General features: G+C 37.9%; 1 protein-coding gene across 14 annotated transcripts in view; it reads right to left on the reverse strand.

Annotated features, from left to right (window-relative positions):
• Positions 1-3,273: 3,273 nt before the first annotated feature.
• The window catches only part of epb41l3b (erythrocyte membrane protein band 4.1-like 3b), a 76,169-nt gene continuing 63,742 nt past the window's right edge, over positions 3,274-15,700 (reverse strand). For 13 of the 14 annotated variants that reach the window (XM_030159706.1, XM_030159708.1, XM_030159702.1 and 10 more), the window contains 5 exons: positions 15,379-15,453; positions 14,348-14,446; positions 12,635-12,715; positions 12,146-12,261; positions 3,274-4,409 (listed from right to left, as the gene is read on the reverse strand). In XM_030159706.1, the coding sequence (XP_030015566.1) occupies positions 12,151-12,261; positions 12,635-12,715; positions 14,348-14,446; positions 15,379-15,453 (366 nt within the window). In that variant the 3' untranslated portion in view covers positions 3,274-4,409; positions 12,146-12,150. The remainder of the gene's footprint in view (positions 4,410-12,145; positions 12,262-12,634; positions 12,716-14,347; positions 14,447-15,378; positions 15,454-15,700) is intronic. The other variant, XM_030159703.1, reaches the window with a different exon arrangement.

Here is a 15,700-nt window from a genome sequence, read left to right on the forward strand (position 1 = left end):
CAGTTATTGAGAAAGAAGGAGGACACATAGAATAAAAACATTTTCTATTATGTAAATTTTCTTGTGGCAAATAAATTCTCATGACTTTCAATAAACTAATTGGTCATACACTGTCTTTCAATCCCTGCCTCAAAATATTGTAAATTTTGCTTCCCCACCCTGTATATATATATATATATATATATATATATATATATATATATATATATATATATATATATATATATATATATATACAGTACAGGCCAAAAGTTTGGACACACCTTCTCATTCTTCGCATTTTCTTTATTTTCATGACTATTTACATTGTAGATTCTCACTGAAGGCATCAAAACTATGAATGAACACATGTGGAATTATGTACTTAACAAAAAAGTGTGAAATAACTGAAAACATCTCTTATATTCTAGTTTCTTCAAAGTAGCCACCCTTAGCTCTGATGACTGCCTTGCACACCCTTGGCATTCTCTTGATGAGCTTCAAGAGGTAGTCACCTGAAATGGTTTTCACTTCATAGCTGTGCCTTGTCAGGGTTACTTAGTGGAATTTCTTGCCTTATTGATGGGGTTGGGACCATCAGTTGTGTTGTGCAGAAGTCAGGTTGATGCACAGCTGACAGCCCTATTGGACAACTGTTAGAATACATATTATGGCGAGAACCAATCAGCTAAGTAAAGACAAACGAGTGGCCATCATTACTTTAAGAAATGAAGGTCAGTCAGTCTAGAAAATTTCAAAAACTTTGAATGTGTCCCCAAGTGCAGTCGCAAAAACCATCAAGCGCTCCAACGAAACTGGCTCACATGAGGACCGCCCCAGGAAAGGAAGACCAAGAGTCACCTCTGATGCTGAAGATAAGTTCATCTGAGTCACCAGCCTCAGAAATCGCAAATTAACAGCAGCTCAGATTAGAGACCAGATGAATACCACACAGAGCTCTAGCAGCAGACACATCTCTACAACAACTGTTAAGAGGAGACTGCGTGAATCAGGCCTTCATGGTCAAATAGCTGCTAGGAAACCACTGCTCAGGAGAGGCAACAAACAGAAGAGATTTATTTGGGCCAAGAAACCCAAGGAATGGACATTAGACCAGTGGAAATCTGTGCTTTGGTCTGATGAGTCCAAATTTGAGATCTTTGGATCCAACCGCCGTGTCTTTGTGCGACGCAGAAAAGGTGAACGGATGAATGCTACATGCCTGGTTCCCACCGTGAAGCATGGAGGGGGAGGTGTGATGGTGTGGGGGTGCTTTGCTGGTGACGCTGTTGGGGATTTATTCAAGACTGAAGGCAACCTGAATCAGCATGGCTACCACAGCATCCTGAAGTGACATGCCATTCCATCCGGTTTGCGTTTAGTTGGACCATCATTTATGTTTCAACAGGACAATGACCCCAAACACACCTCCAGGCTGTGTGAGGGATATTTGACCAAGAAGGAGAGTGATGGAGTGCTGCGCCAGATGACCTGGCCTCCACAGTCACCGGACCTGAACCCAATCGAGATGGTTTGGGGTGAGCTGGACCGCAGAGTGAAGGCAAAAGGGCCAACAAGTGCTAAGCATCTCTGGGAACTTCTTCAAGACTGTTAGGAAACCATTTCAGGTGACTACCTCTTGATGCTCATCAAGAGAATGGCAAGAGTGTGCAAAACAGTCATCAGAGCTAAGGGTGGCTACTTTGAAGAAACTAGAATATAAGAGATGTTTTCAGTTATTTCACACTTTTTTGTTAAGTACATAATTCCACATGTGTTCATTCATAGTTTTGATGCCTTCAGTGAGAATCTACAATGTAAATAGTCATGAAAATAAAGAAAATGCAAAGAATGAGAAGGTGTGTCCAAACTTTTGGCCTGTACTGTATATACATATATATATATATATATATATATATATATATATATATATATATATATATATATATATATATATATATATATATATATATATAGGCATTTGTCATTATCAATTCGTAGTCCAGTCATCTGAATTGAATACTTTTGTCCATACAGAGGATTTTGGACATCAATACAGAATATTTTCAATAGCCATGAATACAGTGAAGTGCTTACCTTCATATTTTTGCGATATGATGTTTTATTTCAGTTTATTTCAATTAAACTAAAAGGTGATAACTGGCTTAAATGCTGTTATTCACTTTCAAAATGAGTTTTTTAGTGAATTTTTAATTCTGCTTCTTATGCTTGTCATTAGGTTAGCATTGAGTCTAAATCCCATCCACCTACTTCATGTTTGTATCTATCATACATTTTTTATTTGATGAGGACAATACATATTAATGAACACTCAGTACAAAAAACATTACTTTGTGTAAATAAGCCAGATTTACCTGGAAGCTATTTTCCATCTGTAGTCCTCAACATTTAAAGACAGACTAAACATACAAACAATACAGTATATACAACACATTACTATATAAAAGTGCACATCATAATCTATAACCTACAGATGTTAAATGTACTTCCTATTGGTTGCACTGTGTAAATTATATCCCAGACATTTAGCTACTTAATAAACTCTACACAGGTCTTTTTTGTTGAAACACATTTAAAGTCTTGTTTACTTTGATCATCTCACAACCTTCATTTTACATCTTAAAGTCCAAACAGGCTACATTAGACCTACATGTTCTTCAGCTGTTTGAATCCTGGCTAAAAGACAAACAGACTGCACTTAAATGTACATGTTAATGTACTTTAAATACTACTGTCCATACACTCCCAGTGTTGGAGACAGAGTGGGAGCTCTTCCATTCTGCCTCTCTCTGGTCCATGAGCTGCTCCCTAATGGGGAGGGGTCTCCAGTCTCAGCACAGTATATCCAGAATCACCAGGAGACATGAAAATCCAGCTTTAGGAAACACCTTTAACCAGTTACACACTATGGTACACTTCACAGGTTTTCAGACCAATTAGTACCTTTGATACTTCAAGAATGAGTGTATTCATCAGATTATTTTACCGTCTTCACATGGGAAATATCTCTGTTTTTGCTTATTACTGTTTAAGTACATCCTTGAGCCACAGTAATGATGAATACGTATTAAGTAGTTGATGTTTTTACATAAATTTTTGGAGTAATGTGTTCTACATTGGATGGCTGGTTTACTACTGGTAGTTTCCCATGTGGTGCATTCACTTACCTGCCTTGTTAGTTGCATTTCAATGTACACTTGGTGCCATGAAACAGAATATATTAACAGGCAGTGAATTAAAATGAGCAATGACTGAATATAAACAGGGCTGACATGGTTTCAGTATTGTGGTCATTATTTTATTTGAGAAGAAACAGCAAAATTAAAACAAACGCATTGCCACTTTTATTTCAGTATACTGAGGAAAACATGGCTGTACATGAACACGACGTAAGATACAGGTGAGCAGATGAGGGAGACACACAGATGAGGTGGAGGGGTTGCTGTTGGGAGGGGGAGGGGGAGGTGGAGGTGGGGTTATCGACAGATCTCTCTTGGCTTTGCATCGTAGTTTGGGCAGAGCTCGGCAGTGGGAGCCCTTTGCCTCACAGTCACAAACCTGGGACTTGTGCTGCAGCCGATCATCTACCCTGGATTAAACATTCAAAGCCTGCACAGGCACATGTAAATCGATCTGGATTTTCCTTGGCATTTGCAGAACTAAAACCTCTCAAAAAAATAAAAATAAAAATGTCGCAGCGGAGGAATCAATTAAGTGAGAAACAATAAAATACTGAAATGATCATAAAAAGAAAAATGCAATTCAAGTAGATGTGATAAAATCAACAGTGATGGATAATTTGCTATTTTCCTAGTAACTCTGATATGTACATTGCAGGGCCGTAATGACTGGTGTGGTGGCGGACCGGATGGAGTCGGCGGGCTGTTTGGAGTGAATGAGGCAATGCTTGCTGGCAAATGAGGTTGGCACTTCTACAGCAAGGTTAAATAGTGTATGCTCTAACATATACATCCAGCCTACAGCAACTTGGAGTTTCTGGAGTGATGGCTTTCTTCATAAATAAAATGCTGCTACAATAATTATTCTTGATAATCATAAAAATGCATCAGAGTCATAAGGCAGTGAAAGCAAAAACGGTTTGCTTGCTGCACGCAGGGTTTCGGCGTGCAGATGAACAGAGAACCTTTTAAAATCGTACAGTTTTCAGTATAATCTTTGCCATTGTTTGATAATTGCGTCCTTCTCATGCAAAAATGCATTTATTTGTTTTTGCAGGTGATGGTTTAGTTTTTGCGCGACTAGCGGCGACAGGCTGCAGCATTTGGAGTTGGAGTAAGGAGCCTTTCTAGTCTTCTTCTCAACAGTCCCGGTGTTTTAGTATGCGGGTTTGTGGGATGTACTGTGGATCACGGGGAGGTCGGACAGAAAGCATCTGTTGGCTTTTAGTTCTGCAAAAAAAGAGGAGAGGAAACGGCCGTCAGTTGACTTGTGCATTTTTAATCAGTTGTGGACCTTCAGTGTCGCAGCATTGAACGCTGACACTGGAGTCAAAGACTGGAAAAGGAGCTGGTGGAAAAGGTTAGCTCCCATAAATAGATGCCCCAAGGTTAGAGAGTTACAGCATTTACACACAAAAAATGGAGATACACACAGAATGTTTAGGCACTCGCTTGTTGCTACAGTTAATTTTCTTATTTTTGTTTATGCATTTGGAAACTCGGTTTGAAATGTAAGAATGCACATGTAGCATCAAAGCTCAGGGTCTCAGTAAGTGTCCACAAAAAAAAGGGAAATAAACATTCAGAACTTCTATAAAGGTAGTCAAAAACAGCTGCTGTGTGGATTTTTCCCAGGCTGTGGAGTTGGAGCAGATGTCCCATTCACTAGTAACGTTAGCTACACCACCATAGGGCTTCATCTGTGCCTGCATCATTCATGGAGTTATAATATCAGCCTGTACAGACACACAGTCACAAGAGGCTGTAAAGGTCTAGATGTAGGTGTTATGTACCGTATAAACCACGCAAAATTTATTTCTTCTATTTTTTTTAAAGTTATTGTGTATTTTTTTTTACTACTTTCAGTTTGCTTGACCTGATTTCTTGAGTGATCTGTCTATTTTCCTTCATAACCAAACCGGCAGATTTAAATGCATCTGCAATTTGTTAGCCTCATGGCATAATTAGCGAAGTCATATTTTTGGCTAAATTGTGACCCTCTATGTAACTTAACTAACATATCACTGCTGACTCATTTTATGCAAACATCACAATTTAGCCAAAAATATGAAGCTAACGAATTGTAATTCTAACACAGTTATCACAATATGACTTTTTAACCAAATTGTGGAGCCCAAGTCAACAACTTACATGGTCAATATCAAGTTAGCTGCTGAAGGCTGCTGGTTACCTTTGGTGGGGCAACTGACTGGGTTTCTTTCAGACTTGTTTGCAGTATTCGAAATATAGTTTGTATTACTATTACTTTATTACTATATTACTTTACTATTAGAAATGTAATCAAATGTGTCCATCAGAGTAGTTTTACTGATTTAAATTGTGTTGATTACTATTTTCATGTTCATAAAGAGCAGAAAATGTCAAATCCTATAACTACATACAGACTCATTCACTGGTTTGGCCAATAGACCTTTTTCACAACTTCCATATTTTTGACCAGAAATACGCAATTGTCATTAAATTCTACTTCCTTGACTATCGGGTCACCTATGGTGCAAGCAAAGAACAAGAGTTTTTGGAGTGTTCCAGGTTGCTCTTGTTATGCCCAAAAGCAGCCCTATCTGTCTTTTCATTCTTTTCCTGTGGACAGTGAAGTTAGGCGTACATAAACACAAAAATTACCCCAAAAAACGTTAACTGAAGATAGCATTCAGCTAACACCACTGTTGCTACATAGAAGACGTCCACTTGGACAACCCTAAATAGAACAAACTGATGCCATAATGCTTCATTCAAAGCAGACTATGATGCTTTAGCAAGGTCGACTGTACATTAGACATAAATTATGTCTATGTAAAAATGCTAATGACTTGTCATTCTAGTCAGCAGTTCAGTAACAGCCTGATGGCTCTCTACTTACCTTGATATTCATGGACAAATTCCTTGAGAAAATATTTGTACCCTTTATTGATTTTGGTTTTTTTGGTTACAGCATTTTCTTCAATGAACCTTGCAACATCGGCAAATGTAATGTTAGGCAAATCGGTCAGGCAGGTTGTGCACACTCTCTTATGCATTTTATGTCACTGTGTTGATGCCTGGTAGGAAGTCATTTTTCACAACAATTATGTATTTAGGGCAAGTGTGAAAAAGGTCAATGGTAGATTTAAAAAAAAAAAAAAATTTATTTTTATTACAAATTACTGGTATCAGCAGAAGTCACATCTGACAACGCTGCTCTATAATATTGTTTTTGGGAAGTTTTCTTCTTCAGAGATAAAATGTGCTGAATATTAAATACTTTGATAAGATGAATTAGAAAACAAATGATAAAACTGTTTAAGTGTTACTATATGTATATATATATATATATATATATATATATATATATGTACAGATATATATGAATGTGACACTATGAATCTGTGAAGTGAATGTGTTCTAATGTTCAGATGGTGTTTGGAAATAGAACTAGCAGCTCAGAGACAAACATTCCTCTAGAGTAAAATCCATTCTTTCATTAACTCATGGAATTTCACATTTTGATCCAAACCAGTAAAAAACCATAATCAACTGGTACGTTCGATAAAATTTTTCATTATCGATGCTTCAAACTTGGTGAAGTGTTCTGGAGCATTCTACTTGTAGAGTACAGATTCAGATTGTGGATAATATTAGGCGTCTCACCTGGAATGACTGACTTTGGGGGAAAACAACAGGTCAAATAATCAAAGTTACCTATGTTTGATGTTAACTTCCAGATGTATTGATTAGTTTATTTGAGTTTGATGATGAGCGATTCATATTTTGGCATCTTTTTTTGTCATACATTGACTTGTTCAATTCAACCATGTTCAAATTGATCATAAAGCCAATGACTTGTGGTTGGAAATATTTTTTTTCAAGGGATGGAATCAGCCAATTAATCAGTATCTGTTTTGCTTTGCTCCCAACTATTATTATATTCAACCTCTGAATATCCAACAATAAACGATCTGTAGTTATAACTTCTACAGCCCAAAGAAAACCAACTAGTATTAGCAGCATTTTTGCAGGAAAACTGATGTAAAACCGGGTCAACAATTTTTGTAGATGGATCAATCAGTGAGTTGTTGCAGCTCCCATCGTTCTGTGTGCATCTCCAGTGGAAAGAATTGAGCATCTATAGAACTACAAAGAGGACATTTAGTTGAATGTTAATGGCGCTACTCAGAAAAAACACAGACTGATACTAGACAACACACACACTCGCACAAACACACAGCACTGAGGGCAAGTCTGCAGAAACAAAGCCAAGCATTCCCATCTGGTGAGTCACACGAGTACAAACATGCATGTTCTTTCATCCCAAACCCAGCGCCTTGGGATCGCTGCAGTCAGAAGCTAATGAAATAATTAGCTTCAGAGGTGAAAGGGTGATGTCGAGTAAACGGGACAATGGCGACTTTCCAGACAGAGAGGAAGGGAAAGGTGGGCAGGGTTGAAGGACGTGCTGCTGTGGAGGACGGGGACGTTTCCACACCTGTCCTAATGCTCCACTACTGACAGTGGACAAGTTCAAACACAAATGGCTGCATTTGTGAAGTTTGCAGATATGTTACCGTGAGGAACGCTGACCTGTTTTCCTTCACACACACACACACACACACACACACACACACACACACACATACACACACACACACACACACACACACACACACACAAGCAGTATTTCGTTAACTGGTTCACACACAGGCTTCCTGGGAATACACGTTGACATTTCAGGGATATACCCTGTGCATGAATTATTAGTCGGAGTTTCATTTGTCAGGGAAACTACAGCTGAAGGCAAAAATGTAAGAATTTTAATGACTTTTAAAATGTCACTGAGTTAAACTTAAGACCAAGTTTATAATGTAAATAAATTATTAGGATTATGAGCTAGTCTTGAATTTGACCTCCTTGCGTTGATTGTAATCATTTTATTTATTAGGCTAAAAGGTAATCATTTTAAACTCAACAAAGAGGATCTTTGGATCTTTTTCATGCCTTAAAGTCTCAACCAGAGTTTATTCCTTTGCACAGTTTTGCAGTTTTAGGAGTGAACTGAAATACTCCACATCATATACTTCTGTTGTGCTGTCATCATCTGTGTCTGCTACATCACCCTGCACTTGACACTGATTGGTTTATAGATATCTCTCATCATCTATCTATTTTTCCTTTTTTGTGAACCAGCGATAACAGCACAGCAAAACATCCTGTAATTGTTCTAAAAGTCTGAACAATTCAAGTGTGCTTTCATACTGTAAAAGAACTGAAACACAGCTACCACCTCCTCTGTTTGGAGTGAGGACCAGCTGTTTGGTCTGCACTGTGGAATCAAACTGACAAGTCAATATCTAAAAGTCTGGGCCAAATAGGGTAGGTGTCAAAGTGCTCGAGACGGCACAGATAATGATCACTTGCATCGCAACAAGGCGTTAGCATAAAGCTAAAATAGCGACGAGCTAAAATTACAATCAAGTAGCTTTACTTGATATGATGACATAACACTGTTCAATATTGCATTAGGATAAAGGCCTCACAGTTGACACAAATGGAACCAATTAATCTGAGGATAAGCTGAGGCAGGTTGACCTAATGATCACATGCTTGATGTGACTGTATGGTGCAGGTACATACGGTGACTTTTCTTCATTCATTTTTCACATATAAACTCCATTAAAAACAGGTACATATGTTAATTGTCCTGTCGGCACCTCTGACCACGGTACTGATGAAGATCTGGACTTGGTCCCTGAGTGCCTTTAATGGCAGCCCCTAATGTGTGTGCTATGTGCTAATGCTAATTGCTGTGTGCGCTGTGGGTGGTGTGCGAAAGATTGAATTTTCCAGTGGGATAAAGAAGCAAGCAAATCATAACTTTTTAATATAATGATGAAAATGCAGTTTCTTGGTGAACACTACTAGTTAGATCCACTATCCTGATCTGTGTGACATCATTTTGAGAGGTAACTAGTAACTCACCAATTATGAAATGCTAAACTGCAATGACAGAAGAAAATCTGAAATATTCCATTTACATTTAAGGAAATTCAAAGATAATTTAACACATTTAAATAGCAATGAAGATCTTTATTCTGAATCTATTCAATACCTTGAATTAGATGAGAAGTATTGTGTCAATTCAGCTCAAGTCCATGTACATGACCCACTTCTTCATATATCATTTGTACACTGTGTTTAAATGCAATCATAGTCATTTAACTGCATAAAAAATAGAAAGAACTAGAAGCACTCGGAGAGCGCAGACCTCCGCCAAGGCTGATCAGTGGCCCCCCCCTCGTGGGCCCCCCCACCCAGGGTTTGTTTGTCTGTCTGTCTGTCTGTTTGTTTGTCTGTCCGTTAGTGTGCAACATAACTCAAAAAGTTATGGACAGATTTGGATGAAACTTTCAGGGTTTGTTGGAAATGGGATAAGGAAGAAATGATTAAGTTTTGGTGGTGATCGGGGGTGGGGGGGCCCAAGGGGGGGGGCCACTGATCAGCCTTGGCGGAGGTCTGCACTCCGCCAATTTAATCATTTCTTCCTTATCCCATTTCCAACAAACCCTGAAAATTTAATCCAAATCTGTCCATAACTTTTTGAGTTATGTTGCACACTAACAGACAGACAAACAAACAGACAGACAGACAGACAGACAGACAGACAGACAGACAGACAGACAGACAAACAAACCCTGGCAAAAACATAACCTCCTTGGCGGAGGTAATTAAGTCCACTTATTCTGTTCTGAAACAAACCAAAGTCACATTATTGCTTCCTGTGGAGACCTTTGAAGCAACCAGTTTGTTTGTTGTAATATCAGGATTCCTACAGATTTCTACAAGTTCAATTTAAGACTTTTTAAGACCTTTGTAAGACTACTTACAACAGAATTTAATGCTCATTTCACAGCCTATTTCACAGCCATACTGGCAAAAATAAGTGATTCTTAGAATCTAGGAAAATGTATTTATTTACTCCAACACCTTGATTCCCACCATTACGAGTCATTTCTCACCGGGGGCTGCAAAGTTAGAGATAATTGGTTCCTAATTTAAATATAAATTGTCAGGTTGGAACGGGTGGACCTGTGTAGACTAATGTTACTTTCTTTGCAGCTTAAACACAACACAGGGAACAAATTTATGACAACATGACTTAAGATCTACCATATCAAATTTAATAACTTTGAAAGACTTTTTTTGAGGTATTAAATGCAGATTTGTAAATTCAAGACTTTTTACGATTCTGCAGGAACCCTGAATATATGTGAAAATGGTTCTCTAGTCATTGCCCATCAGAGGTACTTCATTTTATTTGGTAATTACTTTTTTTTGGTTTTGTTTTTAAACAAATGCACATGGACACCCATGCAAGTGCTGCCTTTTATTATTGATATATTCAGGGTTTCTGCTGGTATCAGCAAATCTAATTTAATGCTTTTTAATGCCACTTTTAACAAATGTAATGCCCATGTCCATCCATCCATCTATCTATCTATCCCGTCAACAGGTTTAACCAGGTTCTGAATAGTTCCTCATCCAACCTCTTCTGCTGAAACTTGCATTTTCCCATTTTTCTGACATTTGCTAATATTCCCTCCACACTTTCATTACAACATGAACAAGCTCACAGCACACTGCATTCTAAGCATCTGGTGTTGTGACCTTGTGCGCCAGCTGTAAACATTAGCCAATTAAAGGGTTCTGCCTGTCAATCATCACACTATACTTCCGATCAAAATGATTAAATATTTCTATAATCAAAATAAAAAGTGTATTTAATTTTTTAATGCCACTGAACATCACCTTTAATGCTTTTTAGTGCCATTTAAGGCCTTAATTTTCGCAAAATCTATTTAATGACTTTTAATGCTCTTTACCCTGATATTGATATATTATACTGATATTAATAAGTAGTTTCGAGTCCTGTTTTGTCTGGATCATATCGACACAAAATCAATCATTCAAAACAATGATTCAGTTAATAGATAAAACAAACTAAAATATGATTCTATCCTCCACCCTAAGGTGCACATGACATCCTGTTAAACTGATGTTTTTTGAGCTCATCTTTCAGCAAATCCTGCATAATATGATTTATTTTCTCTTACTTATGGTTTCTGGCAAATTTTGAAACATTTTCCTTTGCCAACATGTCACAGGACAGTGAAAAGTTATAGGTGAATGATTTGTCATCCAAGAGCGGAGATGAAAATAGACTGAAGAATGTTTGGGCCTGCATGATCAGGTTTCATCGGTGTGGGTATGTTTGCAGCCCCAGATGGACGCCGGGAGAAGGCAAGCTGGTTCAGCCGGTATTTAATCGCTCATCACTGCTGGTGCTCTTTGTAAGTCCGCACAATGTAGACAAAACACTGTATACAAAGAAAATGATTTATTGCACGTCATGTGGGCAAAACTATTTCTATACAACTTGTTTTTCTGTGCCACTCCATTTTCTATTTAAGAAGCAGTTTACACTCATTTTGGAAATACAAGATGGGAGTTTAGTCTGTGAATAGTCTAAATAAGAAAGAGTGGAGTCAGTGTCGCATGCACATAGACAAAATCTGCGAAAGAATAAAGCATTAAGTTTCTTTCCAGCAGGGGGAGCAATGCAGCCAAATTACAGGAGATTGCATGAGACTGCCAGAAGCATTACTGTAAAGGTTTGTAAGCCTCATCGTTACAAGCTGAGACTATAATATCCGGTCTGTGTGGAGACGCACTAGTTGACCTTTTCCCTGCAGGGGGAAGTGAGGTTGGAATGACAACAGCATGATGCATTAGCAGTAAGTGGTACAGAAGCAGCGCTGTCTGTACTGGTGAGAAGAAGTGCTGATGGGAAAAGCAGCATGCTCGAGAATGGAGACCAACTTGAAAGCCCCAGTCCGTCTACATTAAAACTAGAGCGGATGAGGACTAAGAGTGACAGGACCAGGAAACCGGGACTGGGACCTCTTTGTTCTTACCTGGGTCAGTCCTCCCCCTCCTCTGGTGTGATCTCTGTCTCTTTATGTACCACTACTTTGGTCACTGACATGTCAGGATGCTGTTCTTTAGCCTCCTTTATGGCCTGAGCCAGAGCCTATATGTGAGGGGTGTGGGGCCAGGGTGGACCACCAGGGGGAGACAGAGAACGGGGAAGGACAGGGAGGGAGTGGGATGTTGGATTGTAAGTCAATATGGCAACAGGGGAAGCCAGTATTAGTTAACATTTGTCATACTTTCAGTGTTTGTTAAAGTCACATCACGAGTTAATGAGACTATTTCAATGTGTTTGGATAAAACGTCACATGATAAGTCATGGTTTTGTTAACGTCCTGCTGGGGCCAGTACAGTCACTATGGACACACTTTAGCAATAAACATTTTCCATATGAATTACTCAATACAATAAATGATGTAGTGGAAAAGTGAAATACTGAGGAAAACAATGAACAGCTGTTTTGAAAGACTGACCTCATCGTGGTCGATGTCTGCATCTCCGGTGATGACGATCCTTTTTTCGATTCTTGTCTCCGATACTCCGCCTTTCACCGTCTGATCGAAACAAAATAGATTCAAAATCAATAACTAGACACAAACCATCGTCTTCAAGGTTCAATGAGAACAATTCATCATATGCTTCAGTGAAGTTATGCTGGAGTCTACTTAGGGAGGCAGGTGTTTGTTGATGTTAGATCACTCCATATGAGAGATAACAATAAAAGTAACAGCAACTAAAAACACTGAATGTTCTGCAAAAATACATACACTCAGTATTTGAGTTCTTTGAGTCTCTCTCTTACTGTTAACTTTCAGCCAGCAACTGTCAACACGAGAGGCTTCTGAAAGCTCTTTTTAAAGGACTGCTCTCAAAATTAAGACTTTCATTTTTGCAATCAATGATAAACATAAAAAAAAAAAAAAAAAAACACTGACATATAACCAGTGCTGGGAAGCATTACAAGTAGCAGCTATCATCTACATCTGTCAGTGTGGTGCTAATGTTGCAAAACATCCATCACTTTGAACTCTGAGCAGAGAATTTGTCGCTTTTTGTGAAGCTATTAGAAATTCATGGGACATGAACATCAGCGTTTCCAAATGAAAGTTTTGTACCAGTTGCTCAACTTATCATATTTTAAAGGGAAATGGATGCACACAAGTCTTGACTAAGAGATTTCCACTGGGTTAATATCATATTGCATTCCATTTAATACACATTATATCTCTGATTAGATATTAGTTATGGAGAACCATGCTCATGGCTCGCGTTCATCGTCGTATCAATCATTACTGGTAGGAAAGAAAAAAAAAGATTCATTTCTTGATGGTAGGATCCTTATTTTCCCATCCTGACTGTGTTGGGAAATGAGATGCTTTACATCTATTACAACCATTAAACCTAAAGGTCACAAAAGCAATAAAATGATTATATACAGACAGTAAAAGTCTCATAGAAATACAGCAATAGCTGTACTTCTAGAAATACTGTTTGTTTATAGATCATTTACATTACAGCACAAATTACCCGTCTAGTGTCGAATTAGAATAACTGATGATTCTGAAATTCATCTGATGCTGGAACATAAAGGCCTGGGCTTTGTCAATATTAACCTCCTAAGACCCAGCTATGGGTTTTCTGTCCACATTTGTGGACAAGAGTTTCACAACTTTATACAAAAAAAAACCAAACAAAAAACTGTCCACCACAAAGGACATTCCATAAAAATTTGCATCTGAAAAAACTGTTGCATCATGATGTTTCCAATATAGGCACTTATTTAATAAAAAAACAAAAAAAGCTTGTACTTTGCTGACATTTCCTGGGTCAGGAGGTTAATGGATTTAATGGTTGTAATGGAAATCTGTTGCTCACAAGAGTTAATCTGTGTACAAAGATAAAAACATGGTCCTTCATAATAGTATTTGGGTTTAAATAAACTTCCTTTGCATTTTAAAACATATTATGACAAGCTTCAGTCTTAAGAAGAAAAAACACAAAAAGGACACAGAAAATTCTGCTATTGATTTGTTTTTCTTAATGGAATGACAGCGCCACCATTAAGCCCATCCTGTAGTCTTTATTCTCCTGTCGTTTTAGTTCAGCCTTGAGCAGAAAAAGTCTCACACTTTTGTTGACATTCTGGAGGTGTTATGAGGTCAAAGAGACAATAGATAACCTCTGACCTTTGTGATGTGTGTAGTTGTGGTGGTGCTGGTGGTTTCTGAGGTGATGGTCTGGGCACTCAGCAGCACCCCAGGGTCTGCGTCCCCATTAGTGTCAACCTGTCGATAAGCAAAACACCCAACGTCTGTGCACTGGATGAAGCCAAACCTGCTCCCTTGAGCCGCTCAGTCAACAGGGACTAGAGAGCATCTTGAAACCTGTAATCCTTATAATCTGTATGTTGTGCTTGTAAAGGGTGTTAATAGGTAGTAAAGACTCTATTATAACAATATCATAAGATTATTTAAGTGTAATAGCAGCATAAACATGTTAGATTAAAAGACATCTAAAAACACTTAAAAGAATCTTGTTAAAAGTTTACAGACTATTCACAGACTTAAGAATAAATAAATGCACCAATCCAGAGATCCAACCACCGCCCTGCAATTTGTGGATAAACCACGCAACCTCATGACTGCAGCCATCCACTATGTGGTGCGACCTAAAACATTACACACTGTTCACAGCTCTGAACACTTTACTGGTCAAGCTCAAAAACACACTACCAGTGTTTTGTAAGAAAGGCAGAAAAGCACTATGTGGTGAATCTATTAAATAAAAGATTAATTAATATTAACAAGAGATTGTTCTTGTTTTATAGCTCCAGTAGCAGCAAAAAGCATACATGTTAATAAAGACATAAAGTATGTATTAATCTCAATTAATTATTAATCTCAATTAAGAAATTAAAAGCTCAAAAATTAGATGTAATGCTGTTATTAACAACTATACAAAAGCCATCAAAAGTTTATTAACACTCTTAAGCAGTTTATAGGATGATACATTTTTTTTTGGTGTTTATAAATGCTTTATGATCTAACATTATGTTACATGCTGCTTGTAACAATTAAATTATCATATTATCAGGGATGTTTTAATAAAAATAAGCCCCTTCTTATCTATTAGCTAACACTTATTGCAAGTACATTAACTGTAATATTTTTTTCTTGGAGAGATGTAAGATGAAGAGGAATGTCTTTTCTGTTTGTACCTCTGCAGCCTCATAGGTGATGGTTTTTGTCTCTGTGTGGATCACAGGCGTCTCTTTGGTACACACCTCAGGACTCTGGGAGATAAAGAAGGAAAACACAGGTACAAATCAATGCAAGAAGAGCAGAAGCAGAATGAAAGAACACTCAATTTGAGTTCTAGTTCTCAAAGAATGAATCAGATATCACGTCTAATGCAAACGTCTGTAGGTGCTCGCTGTTAGCTGAAATCCTTAAAATAGCTCAGCACCACTGAACATAAAATCAAATTGACACAAATAAATGCCACATGCTAATAAACTAAGCCAGTCATTGAAGCGCTCT

This window comes from Sphaeramia orbicularis, chromosome 17 (genome assembly GCF_902148855.1).
Source record: "Sphaeramia orbicularis chromosome 17, fSphaOr1.1, whole genome shotgun sequence".
Taxonomy (NCBI): Eukaryota; Metazoa; Chordata; class Actinopteri; order Kurtiformes; family Apogonidae; genus Sphaeramia; species Sphaeramia orbicularis.